The sequence below is a fragment of the Amphimedon queenslandica genome, unplaced genomic scaffold (genome assembly GCF_000090795.2).
Source record: "Amphimedon queenslandica unplaced genomic scaffold, v1.1 AMPQUscaffold_13508, whole genome shotgun sequence".
Taxonomy (NCBI): Eukaryota; Metazoa; Porifera; class Demospongiae; order Haplosclerida; family Niphatidae; genus Amphimedon; species Amphimedon queenslandica.
In genome coordinates, this window is record NW_003546256.1 from 487842 (window position 1) to 508281 (window position 20440).

The following is a 20440-nucleotide window of genomic DNA, read 5'->3' on the forward strand; positions in this document are numbered from 1 at the left end:
TTCTTTTTATTGACACTGTAATTAGTTAAATGCACAAATCGATTTGACAATGTCCTGTTTGATTGTGAGTATCTGCAGTACAACAATAAAAACAAAAATGGTACCATTATTTATAGACATGAGTAAACTAACTTTTTAGTAGCAAATCTAACCAGTCCATCGCGATACAGGTATATGGTTAATGGATCAATGCAGCTAACGTAAGCGTAAATCCTTAAATCAAACTTGCTGTCATTAATGAGAAATGGATCAGAGATGTACCTTCGTGTGTAGATTGTATGAGAGAAAGAAGTTTCAATATAATTTTTAATTATGAATTTGAGAGTTTTAAACTTCTAAATTTCATTACATGTACATGTGCTTTACTTTTGTACAATTAGTGGCCTTTTCTTTGGTATTTGCGACCACTTGTGTACTACTTGAATCCCAATGCCTCTTGCTGATGCAGGCTATGGTATACAATGAAGAGATAATGTATTACATTGTACTCTTTTTAAAGGCCTTTCTACACTTGAACTGGTTCCAGAAGTCATCAATGCACATTGAATGCACATCAAGTGATTCCACACTATCATCAGGATCATGTATATTTTTATAGCATTTCTGATCCAGCTGCCATTGGTTATCTATTGAATGCCATTCAAACCACATATGGAGGTAGTTTGGCGCCGAGCATCAGGTGTGGAATGACTGGAACCGGTTCCAAACCAGTTCAATGCGCATTAGAAGTGCTAGTGTAGAAAGGCTTTTATTTTTTTATTATATTAGGGTCTGCATGTACGTACTTAGAGTCTTAAAGTTTTAATTATTAAGAGTAGATATGTACATGTATTGGAATTCATTAAGTGTGTGGGTTGTGTTCTGACTGGTTTTATGATCCATTTTTGTCTGTGTGTTCCTTCCCACGTTCTCTTGAGAGACCTTGTATCACTTGGTAATACGAATGTCAACGGAACAAAATCATAATCCTAATATTAATGACAATACTGTTTTTTATTCACTGTACAATTAATGTACTGACCCTCTTCCCAAAATGTGCTTGCATTTTTGACAAGTTTCTCCACAATCTGTCCTTACGACCAATTTGAAAAGAACCAGGCAAGTGATTCACCTATTGCACAATGTACATGTAGTACAGCATTAACTCCCTCTCTCTCTCTCTCTCTCTCTCTCTCTCTCTCTCTCTCTCTCTCTCTTGCAGTGTACTTTTTGATGTGGTAATATTGTCTTGAAACCTTCTGATTTCATGTGTTTTCCCCAGTATCCGATCCATTCTGAGGCCTCTGTAATTAGTGGATTAATGTTCATTTTACATGTAATGAATGAATGAATATTATGCTTACTTGATGTGTATGTAAATCCAACTTTGTTTAAAGTATGCTTAATGACATTTGGTGTAATGGTGCTAGGCTTCCACTTCAGTAGTAACTTGTCTTTACTGGATAATTCCTCATCTAGAAAAACAATAATAATAACAATATTATTATTATTAGATTGCATTAATTACTGTAAATCTGAGTATTAATTAATTAGAAATTTAATTACTCAAACACAGCACCTGACAGATACAAGTTGACAACAACAAAGTGCAAGTTGACAACAAAGTGCAAGTTGACGGCAAAGTGCATTTAACGGAGTGCAAGTTTTAACGCCTGTAAGATGTAATGTACATATATTAGTACATGATACACTATACACTAACAATAATTATACTCACTAGATAGTGGAGTAGTTATACATGCACTGTATACTCAATACACTATACACTAGCATAAATACTTGTAGTTTGTGCAAGTTTTAGCGCCTGTAACATGTAATGTACATAAGTTTGTTGATATTAGTACATGATACACTAACAATATACTCACTAGCTAATGGACTAGTATACTCGTTATAATAACTATACACTAGAATAAATACTTGTAGTTTCCGTAGTAGTTGGCGTATTATCTTAGTATGTGGCAGATTGCGGCTATGCATCAACTTGTACCTGTCAACTTGTACCTGTCCGGTGCTGTAACTTACAATTTTCTTTTGGCAGTGGAAAGTGTATTGTCGGTTGACGGTTAGGGAAAAGACTGGGAGTAAGAGCTGGTGATACACCACCTTCCTTCTCTCCTGGATAACAGACTCTAGCTGGGATCATTGCACTGGTGCAGATTCCTCTTCTCTCACTATGAGGTGAGAGGTGATCATTAATTAATAATTGCCCACTATCTGTTTCATGGCTTTCTCCTCCTATGCTTTCTAATTCCCAGGTCCCACGTGACAAGAGTGATCCCTCTATTCCTATGCCATCTTCTCCTAGGTCTGACATTAGATCGTCTTCGTCTTCTAGCCATCCGCTGTCACTCTCTCCTTCCTCTTCCTCTTCCTCCTCTCCCTCGCTCAGGTCTTGGCTGTCTGATAGGCTAGTCTGCTCGCTTGATTTGCTTTCTGTATTCCATGTACACCCACTTAACCTACTATGCAGAGAGAGAAAGAGTGAGACAAAAACAAAGCAGAGTTGTACATAGGATTTTGGCATGGACAGGTTATTTTTTCAAGAATTGCTAGTAAAGAATTTTCCATTTTTATAAATTTTTCTGGTACATATACATGTTTTGACGTTGTGTAGCAAGTTTGAGCTGATTCCAATCAAAATTGGATTTTTTACAAATTTTTAAAGTTACTGTACATGTGCATGTCTACTATACTCTCACTTAGCATGCTTGTGGGAAACTCTTAGGTGAAGAGAACATGTACTGTACATGCACTCAGACTTTGATACTCACCAAGTAGCAGGATCAGAGCACGGTTTAGTGAGGGACTGGATTATGCTAGGCTCTAGTCGAGGCATTTCTAATAGTTTGCGGAAGTCTGGTCGAAGTGATGCTCTAGTGTTCCCTCTCATCTCATGCATGCTAGTACTTGTTCTGCTGCAACTGGAATAGCCACTGCTGGAGTGAGGTCTGTCTGCTATAGCTGGTCCTGATTCGTGTGATATTGAAGGCAATGGTCTCAATATCCCAGTGTTTGTTGACATGGAGGGTTTCTCCCATGATAGTGAAGCACCCAATAGCCCACCTCTCTCTTCTCCTTCCTTGCATCGGGGAGTACTACTCTCTCCTAATGAGAGTCTTTCACTGATCCTTCCTCCTTTACTCCATGGTTTGTTCTCAGTGATTAATGGCTTGTGACTCACAGTAGGCAGTGCTGATTGGAGGTACGAGTCTACAAAACTGCATTCCTGTGATCTTGGCTTCTTTGATGTTGATGATGAGGACTTTGAGGTCGAGACAGTTTGTTCCCTCAGTTGCTGCAGGCTTGTCATGAGTGTTTCTACATTGTAAGGAGTGAGGTACTTCTTGTGTGCTTGGCAGGACAGGTAGCTCTCTTTGAAAGCTTTGTTTCTCTTTAGTGGGTCTTGCATTATAAGCTCTAAGGATGCTTTATAGATAGTGCTAGATGAATCACACTCACGCCTTCACTGCAGTTGATTATCAGTTACCATAGAAACGTTAATTTTTAACTCTTTAGTTTCATAGATTACTAAGATTAAATGCCTGCTAAGATTACATTAATCCAAAAATTAATTTTATTTCCAATTTTTTGAAAAGGCCAATAGTGCAGGCATGGGCTATTATAGCAAGTAAATTTGTCCAGACTATCTAGAGAGAGAACTTTAATAGTAGACTATAGGGGATCATAAATGGGATTTCTTTATTGCATATAATTATGCAATTTTAAGTAACACACAACATTTGAACTTACTTGCATAACTTTATTTTTTATTTACAAAATAGCTATAAATCATAATACATGAACAACTATTGAGCATGATCAATCACAATATTAAATAACACCATAAATAATTATCATGGTTCATGGTTCTAGATTTTCATTAATATTTCCTGAATTATGCCTAAAAATGATAAAAGTCAATGTACATAGCTAAAATTTGACAAATTCTTAATTTTTTAGCTACCAGGCAGCAGGATTCCCCACAGCATGCTTCATGAAATGCATACATTACATTTGAGTAACTTTTAAAATCCGTAAAAAATCCAATTTTGATCAGAATCAGCTGAAACTTTCTACACAACATAAAAACATATATATGTATCAGAAAATATTATAAAAATGGAGGATTCTCTTCTAGTCATTTTTGATGAAATTTGGCCAACGACCCTGTACTATAGTACAGGGGCTTTGGCTCGATTTTTGAGTAACTTTAATAATTCGTAAAAAATCCAATTTTGATCGGAATCAGGTTAAACTTTCTACACAACATAAAAACATGTATATGTATCAGGAAGAATTATAAAAATGGAGAATTCTCTCCTAGTCATTTTTGGTGAATTTGGCCAAGGTCCCTGTACTATAGTACAGGGACTTTGGCCTGGTTTTTGAGTAACTTAAAAATTTATAAAATATTCTTAATTTTGATCAAAATCAGTTAAAACTTTCTATATAACATAAAAACATGTATGTGTATCAGAAAAAATTATAAAAATTGAGAATCCTCTCCTAGTCATTTTTTGGCAAAATTTGGCCAAAGACCCTTTTCTGAACAACTTGAAAATTCACTGGCAAAAAGCTGCATGAGGACTATGCTAAAATCTTGTGGGAAACCCTAACTACGAGTGCATCTACAAACTAGCCACAGGAGCTTTATTGTACAAGTATATAGTTTAGTTTATAAAAGCCAAGTCTATTTTTGACTGGTAGAATTAAAAGTGAAAAAAAACACCTTAGCCTGTTCTTCAGAATCTTCCAGATTAGTAACAGTGTACAATGCCTCCTCCTTATGTCCAGGACGCTAAAAGTAATAGAAATAATTCTTAGAGGAGTCCCAAATACCACATACTAATTTAGCTCCAGCAGTTGCATGCCTTGTGGCATCATCTAGTGTACGAAATATCCACTCTTTACCACATTTATCAAAAAACCCAACTCTCTCTAGCATAGCATAATTATTGCCTGCGAAGGTGAGAACAGAAAATAACGACAGAGCTTAGAAGCTAATAATTTATTACTACACACTTGTTAGAGCAGCAAACAACACTTGTATACCAAACTTGTCGAAGTCTAAAACAAGCTAAAAGATTACAATAACAACACAAGGAACTGAAGTCACTGATATTATTGACTTGCTGCATTGTTTTCACTCCCATGGCATCCATAAACCCGATTGACGAACAATCCAGTATTAATGTATGGACTTTACTATCATAATGATTATATACCACAAAATAAAATTTAAAAAACTCACTTGACAGGATGCGTAGGTGAATGAGGGCTCCAATTTCCTCTAGAGAATCAAAAAGTTTAAAAGTTAATACAAAATTTTAGGCATTCACATTATGTTATTACAAAAATTTTTAACATCTAAAACAAAAATTCATACACAATAATCATAGGTTAAAAAAATATTGCCACTTACCTCTTCTTTTTCAATATCTACCATAAAGAGATATGAAATGAATATTGTAAGAACTGATTGAACATACTTTATAAAACAATGCTTGAATGCAGCCAGGCTTATCGTCCGATGATGCTCTTCTATCAATGCCACACACAATATCTAAACGAGCTTGAAACACTTTACAATTGATAAAACACAACGGGGCTTGGAACCGATAAATGATAACATCAGGAAGTCTCGTAATCTGAAAAAGAACATCTTGTTGATGAGGAAGTATTTTTTAATAATTTTAGAGCCTAATTATTTTTATTTTTATTGTAGTAAAACGCATGATACTTGCAGCAGTAGATGCAATCATACAGTGTGAATAAATAAATTGACAGTAAATTTTCTTACCAATTCTTTGTTAGCTATATCATCATAGCTTTTAGGGTCAAGTTCTAATGATTTGGGTCTATCATTATAAAATGACACAAATAAATTCTAGAAAGGAGTTAGGATAAGCCTTACAGGACAATCTTAAAGAGTATAACAGCAAGAGAGAAACCAACACCAATACCTAGTCCTAGATCCACTCCTAATAGTACTGTTGCTGTAAAGACAACTAGCCATATGAACTGGAAAATAAAGAAATTAAAATGAAACCCAAACCAACTTCTCACCATATCTGACATTGATAGCTTGAAGTATCTCCAGACATCAACTATTTGAGAGAACATTCCATACAATGCTACCCATATTATAGAAGCTAAAACAGCCTAAAATGATATATTCACATACACTATAGCAGCAAAAATAGACAGTATATATCTTACATTAGGTAGCGGTTCAAATAAATGACCCAATGCCACTAACACCAAGAGCATGATACTTGATGAAATAAGACCAACTAACTATTATTATTATTATTATAAATGTATTTTAAAATATTGTATCAAATAGTTCCACTCTGCATTACTTGTGTTTTTCCGCCAGAGACAGATTGTACAGTTGATCTTGATAGACTGCCAGCAGTGTTAAGACAAGAAAAGAATGACCCAACCAAATTCATAGCACCGTAAGCTATAAACTCCTGCAATAGATGTGCATGTACATCAAATCTTAGAGAGACTTTCTTTACTTGATCGGGAGACACAGTATAATTGTGCTGCTTTGCAAAAACTTGCGCTAAAGATATCGAGACAGAAAAAGTGACAATAGATATGACGGCAGCATCTTGTATCAAAGGAATCATGTATGAGACAGTGGGAAGGCTAGGACTTGGTAGCCTAAAATTGAATCAATGCAATACTCACGATGTGTGGTTCTTTTCTTACCCTAGTGGGACCTCCTCGATAATGTTAACATCAAATTTGTGACTAAAACTAGCCGCATATGAGATAATAGCACCGACAACAACCTTTAGTAAAATGTAATAACACACAGCACTCAGTTATGCAATTTTGTATCCTTATAGTTTTGATAACAATTTCAGAAAAAATATTTCAACTTACGACAATTAATTGTGAAGGTAATGGCACCGGCCACTTGAATTTATCTTTATTTTTGAAACAGCCTTTCCTCTGTGATGAATAAGACCAGCATTGTATCTTTAGCTTACGAATAACTTTACGGTCAACAATACGAAATATAATAAGAGTGATGATGGTAACAATAGAGATTAGTAGGGTAGCAATATTAGTGGTCGGCAATGATTTAAATACTTCCACCCATATCTAAAGAAAATATAACAATAAATCAATCAGTTTTATACGACTGTACACGATTAATGGGTTTAAGCCTCAGTTATTTTGCTCATGACTTTTGGAGCACTTTAAATTATTCTGAAATATTGGTGTACTTATATATATACGGACACATACCTTAGGAATGCTAAAAAGTGTTCTTATTGGTTCTATATCCAGTCCAAATATATGCTTAGCTTGACTAGTAAATACATGGGCTGCAGCTCCAGTCGTATAGCCGGAGATCAGTGACTCGGACAAGAGTATAGTGATAAATCCAAACTTAAATAATCCTAAAATTATCTACAACACAATAATAATCATTTAATTAAAAAAAATCATTTCTCATACCATACCATGAATATTCCAGAGAGAAATGAAAGTGTAACTGCTATTTTAACTTTTAGCTCCTCACAACTCATCTCTGTTCCACTTATACTGACTATTATATCGTTATTTTCAGTGCCATTTAGGCAGGGATACATTTCTTCATTGCTTTCAAGCACGTGAGTGATACCATTAGCCACCATTAAACTAACAACTGCAAAAGTTCCTGTAATAAAAGATGCAAGATGTTAAAAAAGTCTATCAAATACCAATGTACACATATTCCTATTATTACTATGAATAATTGTATAGCTAAATAATCTAAACTGACCGACAGATATGTGTCTCGATGTTCCTAAAAACGAGTAAACAATGACAGGTACAAATGATCCATATAATCCATACACTGCGGGCAGTCCTGACAATAATCCGTAAGCCAGACCTAATTATACAAATAAAACAATAACATAATAGCAAGAGTAAATAATAATTAGAGGAGAGTGTCCTACTGTGCCTATACCCCCTGCTTCATCACGGCGTAGAATTGAAGAGTCACATTCAGGATATTTTCAGTATTTTAGAGTAGTTATTCAAAAATAACTAGCAATACCTATAACTACTCAAATAAAATACGGAAATATCCTGAATGTGACTCTTCAATTCTACGCCGTGATGAAGCAGACCTTATAGCCAGTAGGACACTCTCCTCTAATTATTATCTACTCTTGATAATAGGGATGTTCAGCTCATACAGTAGCTCATGCTTGCTCACTCTCCCATTGTTAACATTCACCTGCTCCTAGTATTCATATGATATGGCAAACACTTGACCAGTGGTCACAATGAAAATTAAAATCCACTCAAATCACTATTGCTGCCATCAGCATACGCTATAGGAAGCATGCTGCTAGCCTTTGATGCTTCATTTCAATCTCATTGAATGAAATAGAAATGTTTTATATTCAAGGCAGCCATGTTGCATGACTCTAGACCACATCAAGGCATGATCAAAGGCTGGAAAAAATGAAAGCAACATTGTAGAGCATGGCAGACTTAATAATAGAGACAAAGAATCATTTTCATGGGTGCAAATAACTGTACAAACATCAGAGAAATGTCTCCATTACCTTGAGGAATATGCATAACAGCAATAGTGATGCCAGATATAATGTCTCCCAGTAGAAACTTAAGCTGATATATCCACAACCAGCCAATTATTGGGAAGCGAGTGAACAAGAAATACTTGCATTCCCTCCTGGAGGAAGGGACCTTGATTGCAGTTAGAATAGGTTCAGGTGGTATGAATGACCTGTGCCAATTCTTCTTCATTCTGCTCTCAGGTGGTCTTAAGATCTGCTCAGGATGCTTAACAATAGTCTCGAGGAGCTCTGTAGTTGGCCTGCAGAAAATAAAAATAGCACAATAGACCAATATGATAGTAGTGTAGTGACTGTAGTCAAGAGTGTAGTAAGACAAGGGTTAGTCGGCCAATCAACTACTAGACACTATAGTAGGGTAGTCTTGAGCAGGACTGACAGCTGATATATTGCAACCTGCTAACCTGCCCAATACAGGACTCTCGCCATTAGGATCAACCTCAATATCTCCCTCTCCCAATGGCCGCAGCTCGATTTCTTCAAGGTCGTCTGGAGCAGCCATCTTGCTGCTTTGGTTATTAATGAGAAGGCGTGGCTTGTTGTTAAATTAGAAAATAATATCGTCTTAAGAGCTAATACGGTATTAGCTTGAATGCGGATAGAGAGCACCTAGGGAGGAAGCATTGGGACACAAAGTAAGTGATAGGAGAGGCTTCTGTACTTAATCTTTCCCCACTATCCATCCTCTAGACAACTCAGAGTTCCTTTCTCTCATGTTATAAAGTCTTCTTGTTCTCTATTTGAAGACTAAAACCACCCGAACATGGACTCTATTGACTTATCGATGCTGAGAGTCAGTCAAAGCACAGAGCCACACACTAAGCATACACACACTGGGACACTTGATCTATCAGTAGTAGATCAAGGGGCTTTAGATACATACAGATCCTAATACATTTTTTTGGCTTTGGGCAAAACCGAATCTTAAGTTGGTGGTTGTATGTTAGTGATATTATTGTATCAGGTACATGGTGACGCTAATCCTTAACACATGTTCCCAAAGACATCACATTTAACTATTCCTGTCCTTTCTTTGTCAGTACACCCTCAGAATCAATTGATTTGTTTTGTCTCTTGCTGTAAATTACCAGGGGCATAATGTCACCCTTCAAGCGTAGGGTGCAAACGAAGGTAGATTTTCAAACTTTTAAAGGTCTACTTAATTTTTAAATTCCCAGTTAATTTTTGAAAGTATCTCTTACTTTATTATTTGCCTCAGAAGTCTTAGTTTATGGTGTAGTTCATACACATTTATGTCACTGATTTCCCTCTAACTTGATTAATTTGAGTAATACAGGCTTTTCAAGTAGTGAAATTAGCATTTTCTCAATGTTTGACAGTCAACGAACCTGTGGTTGGTTATTTGTAACTTCAAAAGTTTACAACTGAAACAAACCTTTGAATGCTGTTGCATTTGTTTGTGCCATTCTCCCAAAGGAAATTGTCATTATTTTTTATATTGGGGTTTATTGTGATCTAGATGTATATTTAGTTGTCACTGCTATTAATAGAGTAGGTGCAAGTTATGGTTCTGTTAGTGTGTTATTACTATCCTTAATTTAATATTGTTTGATATTGTTTTCCTGTATTTACTTAAGAAATTGAATAGAGAGTAAGTGAGAGAGAGAGAGAGAGAGTGAGTAAAAGAGCTACTGAGATTTATAAAAGAGTAAGAGAGAGAGAGTAGAGGTTGTTTATCATGATTAAATTTAGTCTTAATACACAATACTCAGATTATGTACAATGTACAACAATGTAGTGACGCTTAATTAAAGTATAAATTTGGGCATATTCTAATGATTATGATTATTACATTTAATTGGCATAATTACATAAACCTTCATTTTTATGTGCATGCCTTTTACACAAAATACACATGTACATGTATATTGAAATTTCTTTAAGACTATTTGTAAATTGCTGATGGCAGCATTAATTGTGTGAGTGACAACATTCACGGTTTTAAATTCTGTAAGGTCAGCGTTCATGTGCATTTATTCTTAGCTTGCATTGTGTATAGTGATTATATTCATGTCCTGTATGTTACCTTACATGAACATGTATGCTAGCCTTTATTAGACATTATTTGTTAGTCTATAGATGTTAGAAGTTATAGCGTGATTACTCTCTTTTCATCATTTAGGATCCTGAGGGTATCTTTGAACTGATTGAAGTGGTCGGCAATGGGACGTACGGACAAGTGTTCAAGGTACAGTCACATGCTTCTCTTCTGTGAATTATTAATTGGTTTATTGCCCTGTACGTTACACCAATGTTTAATGAACAAGTGTTGAAACAGCTTTGGTGTTGATATGATTGTACATCTACATGTACATGTATGAAGGAGTTACTAGGCACTAGCTTACATGTACATCTCAAATCCTGATATATTTGATTGTTTAAAAAATCAAATATTAGAACGATTTTTTGCTCTGATAAAATTGGTGCAATATATACATGTACATTCACAATATGTTAGTACCTCTTCTTGTATGATTTTTATTGATACTGGTGTACTTGTCCTTATACTTGTACCTGTTGTAATATGAGTGGAATATCAATGCGTTTGGTGATAGCATTATCATTTTCTTGTGGTATGAATTACCAATCACTGCTACCTGTATGTGTACACTGTGTAAGATGAACGCTCCTTTATTGGGTATAATGTATCTCTTACTAATGCACATGTGGACTATAGTGGTCTTAGATGCTGAGACATATGTGTACTTAATAATCATCCACATTTACTTTTCTCTTAACATCAACTTGGTTATGTATTATTACATTTGTACACCACCACCATACAATACTGTAGTATACTGTATGGTCACCATACAATACCATAGTGTATTATATCATGATCACATTGAACATGTTATGGTCACGTTGGGGCATACTTTTTCATTACTACTCTCTAGTAAAACCAGTCTTTGGTTTTAACCACAAATATTAGACACACTGTACATGTGTAGTATTAGGGTGTGATTGTGTGAGAGAGAGACAGTCCTACCTTATCATACTCTCCATCTTATTAGTGGAGATAATAAGAGAATACAAGTACAATGTACATGTAGATGAAAGGGAGAGAGGCTGTGTGTGTAGTTCTGCTCCATTAAACTACAACAGAACTTTGCTAAAGATATTAATCTTTCTCTGTTTAAATCCTATGTGCTTGAAGGAAAATTTTTTCTTATTTGTATAGGGGCGTCATGTTAAAACAGGCCAGCTGGCAGCTATAAAGATCATGGAAGTCACAGAGGTTTGTAAAGGCATTTTAAAAGATACATGTACGTCTATAATATAACTTATAGGACGAAGAGGAGGAGATTCGTTTGGAAGTAGATGTCTTGAGAAAGGTTTAATAGCACATTTTATGCGTTTGTGTCACATTCTGTACCCATGCAGTATTCATACCACACTAACATTGCTACCTATTACGGAGCTTTTGTGAAGAAGAGTGAGCCCGGGACTGAAGACCAGTTGTGGTTGGTTATGGAATTCTGTGGTGCTGGCTCTATCACAGACCTTGTCAAATGTTAGTATTAGTACACACACACACACACACGTACATGTATATGTACACATGTATAATAATTAGAAGTACATGTACATGTATATACACTTCTTGATATTGCTGTTTATATACATTATGTGTTATTATTTTTTTAATATAGCTACTAAGACAAGGTCTCTGAAGGAAGAGTGGATAGCATATGTAGCCAGAGAGGTCCTAAGGGTGAGGAGTATATGCTCTAGCACTGATTGATATATTACCATCCATTCATAAACAATAGGGTCTCAGCCACCTCCACAAAAACAAAGTCATACACAGAGATATCAAAGGACAGAATGTCTTATTAACTGATAATGCTGACATCAAACTGGGTAAGATCATGCACATAAATGATTTGTAAGGCAGGTACACATATATTAGAATATGTCTCATGTTATATTAATGATGAAGTTAAATTTGGTTTAATTCCCATCATTTCATCAAAAGTTCGATTCACCCACACTTTGGTAAAAATTGAAGATACACTATGGCTTAGCATATCGTACATTATCGATTGTACATTGATCTGGTTGACCACATTAACACATGTATGTTCCTATTAAAACCACAATAATCTTTTTTGTGTGTGTGACAATCACCAGTGGAGCATGGCCAGTAGTTCCTACATTGTAGCTGTACATAACAGAAGTACTTAATGACTTGTGGCTTGTCAATGTTATGTCTCTCGAGTGTATGAAAGAATTTGCTTGGCAGAACAAGTGTACCCCCTCATTCCTGTATAGTATATTGGACTACTATTGGGTGTCTATGTAGGACGCTACTGTGATTGCCTGTGGTTGAATAATTAGCTGATTCCTTGTGTGGGCTAAAGCATATATACACATGTGTAGATTAGTAGCTTAAGAAAAGCAAATTATCAACTCGGATACACACACATACTCACTCACTTACTCATTCACTCATTATTACATGTAGCTAATAATCAATTATTAATGATGCATTCATTATTAGCATGTCATCAATGAACAATGCCTGATGTGAATTCATAGCTGTACTATACTGTACATACAATGTACAGTGGGCAATCGTGTTTCTCATGACAATCACAATAGAAACCTATAAATCTCATTCCATAGTAAATTTCTACCTGGAAGTCATTGGAGTGTATGCTTATATATATACTCCTGATCATCATCTATTGTGTTGTATTGAGTGTATAAAGTTGTATATTTTATTTTATTAGTTTGTGATTGTTTAATATGATACAATGATGATGGTAATAATAATCTTCTTATTCGTTATTCTTTTCCAGTTGATTTCGGTGTTTCGGCTCAGTTAGATCGAACGATTGGAAAACGTAATACATTTATAGGGACCCCATACTGGTAAGACGGAGTATAGTCATGAGTTTGTATTGATGGTTTTATAGGATGGCCCCCGAAGTTATTGCTTGTGATCAAGACCCCCATGCCACATATGATTATAGGGTAAGTCTGTCTCACACTATTGACAACTCCCATTCTCATTCAGTGGTACAATATTGTAAAATAACCTTTTCAAGGAATGAGGAATCATTTTGTGGCCTATACATTTAGTATACATGTTTTTTTTGCTAGATTTCTTTTATATTTGCAGTCTTCACTAGCTATTAATTCTTTGCATGAGCGATTGAGCATGCAGCAGTGTTGTACAGTAGACAATGCACTGTATAGTTTATACATGTATATTGTACTTGTGTAGTATAGGAAAAGTGCTGTAAATGATTTATAATAATTTAATTGCTTGATATCTTAAGAGTATACGCATACATGTATATTGTATCTAATGTTGAATGTTGATTAATTAATTAATGCAGTGTTTTTTATTATTAATTTATACCTGTAGAGTGATCAATGGTCCCTTGGGATTACTTCAATAGAGATTGCCGAAGGAGAGCCCCGTAAGTCTCATTGACATATTGAGATGTGCTTTCATGATAATTATACCTCTCTCTCTTGCAGCATTGTGTAGTATGCATCCAATGCGTGCACTGTTTTTAATTCCTCGTAACCCTCCACCACGTCTTAAAATGCCCAAGAAATGGTAAGTCATGCATTAAATGAATTACATGTGTATTAATGTTTGTTTATTTTCTGTTGCTGCGTCATGTGCTTGTAGGTCCCCCAAATTCACTAGTTTTATTGATCAGTGTTTGACCAAAGATCCCACTAAGCGTCCTACATCTGATGAATTACTTAGGGTAAGAGTTATTTCAGTGTTTCCCACACAAAACATGCTACATAAGCTAAACAGCATGAGCTTCATGAGCTGACAAGCACTACAATACAGTACATGGCATTTAGATTAACTTTAAAAATTCATTAAAAATCCAACTTTGATCAGAATGAGCTGAAATTTGAAATATAAAATAAGGACATGTATGTGTATCAGAAAAAAATATAAAAATGGAAAATTCTTTCCTAGTCATTTTTGATGAAATTTGCCCAATATCCCTGTACTATAGTACAGGGACTTTGACCCGATTTTGGAGCAACTTTAAAAAATTCATAAAAAATTTAAATTTGATCGAAAACAGTTCAAATTTTTTGTACAGTATAAGAACATGTATATGTATGAGAAAAAAATTTTTAAATGGAGAATTCTCACTTTGTGATTTTTGTCAAAATACCCTGTACTACTGACAAGAAGCTGCTATGCAGGAAACCTGAGTTAGTTGTTTAAGTTTTTATCATTTCTTTCCCATTTCAATTTTTCTTTATTACTTTTCTCTTTCTGTCTCTCATGTAGCATCCGTTTGTCAATGATTTCCCTGAGCGTCAAGTCCGTATTCAAATGAAAGATCAAATTGATCGCATGAAGCGCAAGAAAGTAATGGACGACCATTTGAGCTCAGACGAAGAAGGCTCATTGGAACAACCTACAATTAAGAAAGGAGGAGGAGGTACTAATGGTATACATGTACATGTACCTTGATTGACTGTACTGTAATCTTGCTTTAACTGCAATGAACATGTACATGTATCCTATGCAGTTTTTTTATAATTACGAAAGAGATTCGCGTGTACATGTACATGTGTATTGTCATTATGCTTTATTATGAGTGTGTCATTTTTATAGACACAACTGGTTCAGGTGGAAAGCCCAAGGTATGTTTGCTAGTTGTGCTTTTTATGAGGTTTTTAATTCACTCACACAACAGACAGAAGATGAAGATGACGATGACGATGATGATATCCTAGGAGCAGCTGGTGACACTATACTTACTACAAGAGAACAGTGAGTCATTGAGAGACCGCCTTCCTTTTTATTTATTTGATTGCAGGGGAGCTTCCGATGATTTCACAGCATCAACGGATACGAAACTCAGCCAGTATGCTGAAGAGACTCTCATTATTAGACCTGATGTATGTGTCAGGAATTCTTTGATATTTTATAATCTTTTGTGTGTGTGTATAATAGTCTGAGCCTAGTTCATCATTTCTGCAAGATAGTTCACCAGAGCAAAGGAAAGCAGATCAACCCTTCTCTTCTTACCAGCCCTCGGTAAGATTACACCGACTCATGTTCACCTGTTATTAATTATATTAGGGAGGTGCTAAACCAGGTGGAGCTGTTCCACGTCCCATTGGTGCATCTGGTAAGCCGTGGCATATAAAATCTGCCATTTTGCCACGTTTACATGTATATTCATTATGAGCCACAAAAATGTAGCTTCATATACATTGTACATGTATACAGTATTATACAGTATTATACAGTATTATACAGTATTATACAGTATTATATTCTTCCATAAACTGTAGATGTACATATATAAGTTATAGAGTTGCTTGTTTGATCTTTAGGTGGTAGACAAGGGGAGAATGGAGGAGTAGTTAAAGCTGAGGTCACAAAAATGGTAAGTGAAATTACTGGTACATGTACAATGTACTTGCATCAATTAACCATCCCCTTTATTAGAATCCAGAGATTCGTAAATACAAGCGTAAATTCACATCAGAGATATTGTGTGGTGCATTATGGGGTGTGAACCTGCTCGTTGGGACTGATAATGGATTAATGCTCCTGGATCGCTCCGGACACGGAAAAGGTGACCTTTCACTGACTATCCGTAACGTTTATATTTTTTGATTTGTGTCTAGTTTTCCCTCTCATTTCAAGACGGAAGTTTTCACAGATTGATGTATTAGAAGGTTTGAACGTTCTCATTGGAATAAACGGACGCAAGAACAAGCTCAGAATTTATTACCTGTCCTGGCTGAAGCAGAAAATCATGAAGCACGAGGTCAGTTTCAGAGACACAGCAAGGATTGATAATATTGTGTAATTTGTAGCTTGACAGTCCTCACACAAGGCAAGGGTTTGTGCCAGTTGGTGATCTGGAGCATTGCGTTCACTATAAAGTTGGTAAGTGATATTAGCAGTGTTATTTAATGACTGAGTACATGGACTCACTGCTTGTCCCTTTATATGGTACAGCACGTTCTGACAAGATGAAGTATTTAGTCATTGGAACTAAAACTGGAGTGGAGGTGTATGCTTGGGCTCAGAGACCTTATTCAAAATTTATGGCATTCAAGGTATAATATCCTGTGTGATATACATCATTCATTGCTACATTTCTTTATAGTCATTCCCTGATCTACCAAACAAGCCCATACTGGTAGACATGGTCCATATGCCTGGTGGTAAGAGTAAAGTCGTGTATGCTTCCACTAGTGGTTTCCATGCTGTTGATATGGATACTGGCGTCGTACAAAATATATACATACCCGCTGCTGCTGTGAGTGTTGCACAATACATGTACATGTGTGGTGCATGTACAGTGTGATCTCATTATTGCTTGTTGTAGGCCCGTGGTCCCATTTTACCTCATGCTATTATCCCTCTTCCATCTAAACCATCGGAACTCCTTCTCTGTCACAATAGTAAGGAAAAGAGAGGGAGAGTCAGTCGCTAGAATGCATAGAATTGGAGAGTATAGTATTAAAGCAATCATTACATCTTTTTTGTTTAGATGAAGGCGTGTATGTTGATAGCGAGGGACGCTCTACAAAGGACACTCGTCTTCAATGGGGAGAAGAACCTTCTTCTGTGGGTAAGTACCTGTATTCCGGTGCACATGTACATGCATCAACTTGTAACTCAAACTATTCTCATCCATTACTACTTAGTAGCAAGTTCCCCCCCCCCTTACATGTAGTAATAATGCTGGGAGCTATTGTCAGCATAGACAGTGGAGCTGTCTAAATAAGAATGGACTCTTAGTGTACAATGTACTTTTTATTTTTAGCTCTCATTGGTGAGTCACATGTCATGGGCTGGGGATCTAAAGCAATTGAAATCAGAGCTGTTGAGTCCGGTCAACTGGATGGTGTCTTTATGCACAAGAGGACACAAAAGCTTCGTTTCTTGTGTGAAAGAAATGATAAAGTGGGTACAAGTATTAAAGAAACGTTGTTTTAGCGTATTGTTCTTATTTTAGGTATTTTTTGCTTCTATTCGATCAACTTCTAATAGCCAAGTTTATTTTATGGCTCTTAATCGTAGCCTCGTACCAAGTTCCTCCTCATCGTCTTAACTTGCAAGGATCTGCTACACTTTTGTATTCATTGAAGTGACATAGTGTGTTGTTAGAAGTGGTTAATAATAATAATAATAATAATATTAATTTTAATATTAATAATAATAATTACAATTAAGATGTTTATTTGATGTGCTTCAAGTTTCTTATCAAAAATATTATTACTACTAAATAAAACTTTCATTTTAAAAAAAGGCAATTTCATCAGAGTCACTCCTGAAGAGCTCTTGCTAATTTGCTATATGCCCAGTGTGTCTATTCTTACACTAGATAACATGTTGCTAGCAACTTTGGTGGTTACTTTGCTGTAATCATTTTGTTCCAAAAATAGAACAGATATCTATTATTAGATACAAGATTGAAGCAATTTGCTATCAACATGTTGCTTATAATGTCGTATATGTGTATGTTGATAGTGTTACATGATGCAACTCGTCAACAAGTTGTAGTGCTAGACGTCTTTGTCATTGTATTCTCTTATAAAAACCACTGAGTGTGAAAGGACTCAGTATCTATTTCATTGTCTGTTCTGGCAAAACATAGCCAATTTCTATAGTCTAAAAGTCACATCAACAAGTTCTGACGTTTTTGTCTTGAACTTATTGATATAAAACCACTTAGTATAAGGACCTATTGATTTCCATTGTATAGTAATAATGATATAATAAGAAAAATAAGTGAAGTGTTATTTTTTAGTGAAGAAACTGGTCATTGTTTTCATTCCTTTCTTGTTCACTTTAGCCAAAGCCTTTTGAGCGGCAGAGAGTTTAGGCTCCACCTGTAAAGAATCAAAACACTCAATACTTTACTAGCCGACTTACTTTTACTGCCACTGGTTTAACACCTTTACTGTAATCTTCAGTAGGCTCAGAGATTTGTCTCTATAATGTGTGAAGGATTACAAGGTTGTATAAGTTCATCTTATTCTCACTTTCTTTGCTGGTAGTTCATTGCCATCTTCTATTGGACGCTTGCGGTCCACAGCTGCTAATTGATACTTGGCATCTAAATCCTCACAAAGTGAAGCAGGAACATAATCCTTTATCATTCCACTGGCATATTCCTTATACTCCTCATCTACAGGGTAACTGAAAATTACAAATTATGATTTCAAATGATTACCTTCAGCAAGTGATGTTTGTTTATTACTGCGGACATAATGGACACTTTGTGATCCTTTGCCTACATAGATACCTTGCTCTTTAAGCGTACTGGATAATAATTCGACCTATTGTACATTAAAAAAGAAAAAAGTATTAACTTCAATTTAGCCTGATTATTCACATTTACCTTTTTTGACAGCCAGCACAATGTCTTCTCTTTATTGTATCGATACACGATCACATCACCTTGTATCACTGAAACATAACCATGCAATTACCAACAACCGTGTCACGAACTACAAATACCTTTAGAGTCAGTTATGTTGCTCATTTGGGTGGGAGAGACCAGGTTTTCAATGAGGTACGAGTGAGAGCAGTGATCCAGTATTGCATCAAGGGTAGTGAATTTATCAATGCTCTATTAAAAGAAGATCCCACCCCCACACTAAAATAATTATTAATCATACACTATTAATATTACTTTGGAAGATAGCAATGCAGCTAGTATAAAAAACAAAGGATCCATTTTAGTGCAGACATAGAAGCTTCCATCTAAAACTCATCGTTCAATATCATTAATTACACTGGACAAGTCAAACCTGATTGTACCGATTCACCAATAAACCAAGACCTGTATTGAGAGCTTGTTTTATTCAACTCGTATATTCTTCTCTGATCTGCTGATATTAAGTATTGTCGTAAAATGCCTAATCATCAAAATAAACATTAGAAATGACTTGTGTGACATTAACCTGAATGAGGATCTGGATATTTAATGAACTGTGGTTGGACATTATTATCACCTAGTGCATCACCTGGAAAATAATAAAAAATAGATATTAAACTGAGTTTCCCACAGAATTTTAGCATTAATTTGCTTCAAAATTTTGACAAAATACCCTTTACTATAGCACAGGGTAATTTGTCAAAAAAATTTGAGAGATTTTTCTCTTTTTATATTTTTTTCTGATACATATACATGTTTTTATATTGTTCAGCAAGTTTGAGCTAATTCTGATCAAAACTAGATTTTTTGCAAATTTTTAAAGTTACTCCAAAATCAGGCCAAAGTCCCTGTACTATAGTACAGGAACTTTGGCCAAATTTTACCAAAAATGGCTAGGCGAGATTTCTCCATTTTTATAATTTTTCCTGATACATATACATGTTTTTATGTTGTGCAGAAAGTTTGAGCTGATTCCGATCAAAATTGGATTTTTTACAAAATTTTTAACAGAGACCATGTACTATGCAATGCATTCACACGTATCTATTCATTATTTTAAAGATGCTACCATAACAGTTGCATATCTATGATGTTACTTACGTGGAAGGATAACAACCCATTGAGAGGAGGATAAGTGATGGGCGTGTTTAATACTAGAAGGTTTCCTTTCTCTATCCTCAGTAATAAGAGATAAGGGAGCGCTATCCTGCGAGTCTACGAATGTACTACTGGACACAGAAACATTTGAAATCTCCCGACTGAGACTATGGGAGCCTTGAGATAAGCTCTCGTCACTGCAGACACTTTTACTTCTATTTCTGGTTAGCATTTTTGATGGGTATTGGAAATTATTATTTTTTTAGATTTTTTTCGGAGCTAGCTAGAGCTAGATTGACC

The 20440-nt window shown here is 35.5% G+C and overlaps 4 protein-coding genes across 4 annotated transcripts in view; 1 reads left to right on the forward strand and 3 right to left on the reverse strand.

Moving 5' to 3' along the window:
• Positions 1 to 3687, reverse strand: part of LOC100635385 (tubulin polyglutamylase TTLL4-like) — a 6372-nt gene extending 2685 nt beyond the window's left edge. Inside the window, exons 1-9 of the mRNA XM_020007916.1 lie at positions 2775 to 3687; positions 2026 to 2465; positions 1344 to 1454; positions 1207 to 1283; positions 1022 to 1111; positions 867 to 968; positions 367 to 449; positions 133 to 261; positions 3 to 72 (exon numbers count right to left, since the gene is read on the reverse strand). Of these exons, the coding sequence (XP_019863475.1) occupies positions 3 to 72; positions 133 to 261; positions 367 to 449; positions 867 to 968; positions 1022 to 1111; positions 1207 to 1283; positions 1344 to 1454; positions 2026 to 2465; positions 2775 to 3412 (1740 nt within the window). The 5' untranslated portion in view covers positions 3413 to 3687. The remainder of the gene's footprint in view (positions 1 to 2; positions 73 to 132; positions 262 to 366; positions 450 to 866; positions 969 to 1021; positions 1112 to 1206; positions 1284 to 1343; positions 1455 to 2025; positions 2466 to 2774) is intronic.
• Positions 3688 to 3786: 99 nt separating this feature from the next.
• On the reverse strand, positions 3787 to 9176 carry LOC100635513 (solute carrier family 26 member 6-like). Its single transcript, XM_020008618.1, has 21 exons — positions 9020 to 9176; positions 8586 to 8857; positions 7790 to 7900; positions 7488 to 7684; positions 7270 to 7434; positions 6901 to 7122; positions 6724 to 6806; positions 6528 to 6675; positions 6366 to 6479; positions 6223 to 6300; positions 6070 to 6165; positions 5918 to 6024; positions 5804 to 5861; positions 5493 to 5651; positions 5426 to 5442; positions 5255 to 5293; positions 5133 to 5208; positions 5026 to 5080; positions 4850 to 4962; positions 4733 to 4801; positions 3787 to 3904 (listed from the first exon to the last, which is right to left on the reverse strand). Exons 1-21 carry the CDS (start codon positions 9115 to 9117, stop codon positions 3899 to 3901), a joined length of 2283 nt encoding a protein of 760 aa, XP_019864177.1. The 5' UTR covers positions 9118 to 9176; the 3' UTR covers positions 3787 to 3898.
• An 18-nt stretch (positions 9177 to 9194) lies between these two features.
• Positions 9195 to 17885, forward strand: LOC100635639 (misshapen-like kinase 1). The gene is made up of 29 exons (XM_020008613.1): positions 9195 to 9250; positions 9306 to 9408; positions 10759 to 10824; positions 11818 to 11874; positions 11927 to 11971; positions 12021 to 12150; positions 12290 to 12351; positions 12410 to 12500; positions 13442 to 13514; positions 13559 to 13616; positions 14014 to 14068; positions 14130 to 14211; positions 14287 to 14368; positions 14917 to 15070; positions 15247 to 15275; positions 15329 to 15405; positions 15452 to 15533; positions 15589 to 15672; positions 15718 to 15766; positions 15975 to 16027; positions 16090 to 16219; positions 16272 to 16414; positions 16464 to 16536; positions 16609 to 16709; positions 16760 to 16912; positions 16982 to 17057; positions 17147 to 17227; positions 17423 to 17562; positions 17615 to 17885. Exons 2-29 carry the CDS (start codon positions 9379 to 9381, stop codon positions 17708 to 17710), a joined length of 2352 nt encoding a protein of 783 aa, XP_019864172.1. The 5' UTR covers positions 9195 to 9250; positions 9306 to 9378; the 3' UTR covers positions 17711 to 17885.
• Positions 17886 to 18330: 445 nt separating this feature from the next.
• On the reverse strand, positions 18331 to 20436 carry LOC105316552 (ribonuclease H2 subunit B-like). The gene is made up of 10 exons (XM_011411525.2): positions 20144 to 20436; positions 19569 to 19631; positions 19416 to 19523; positions 19298 to 19368; positions 19123 to 19234; positions 19004 to 19071; positions 18836 to 18941; positions 18645 to 18790; positions 18535 to 18594; positions 18331 to 18491 (listed from the first exon to the last, which is right to left on the reverse strand). Exons 1-10 carry the CDS (start codon positions 20370 to 20372, stop codon positions 18399 to 18401), a joined length of 1056 nt encoding a protein of 351 aa, XP_011409827.1. The 5' UTR covers positions 20373 to 20436; the 3' UTR covers positions 18331 to 18398.
• Positions 20437 to 20440: the final 4 nt, after the last annotated feature.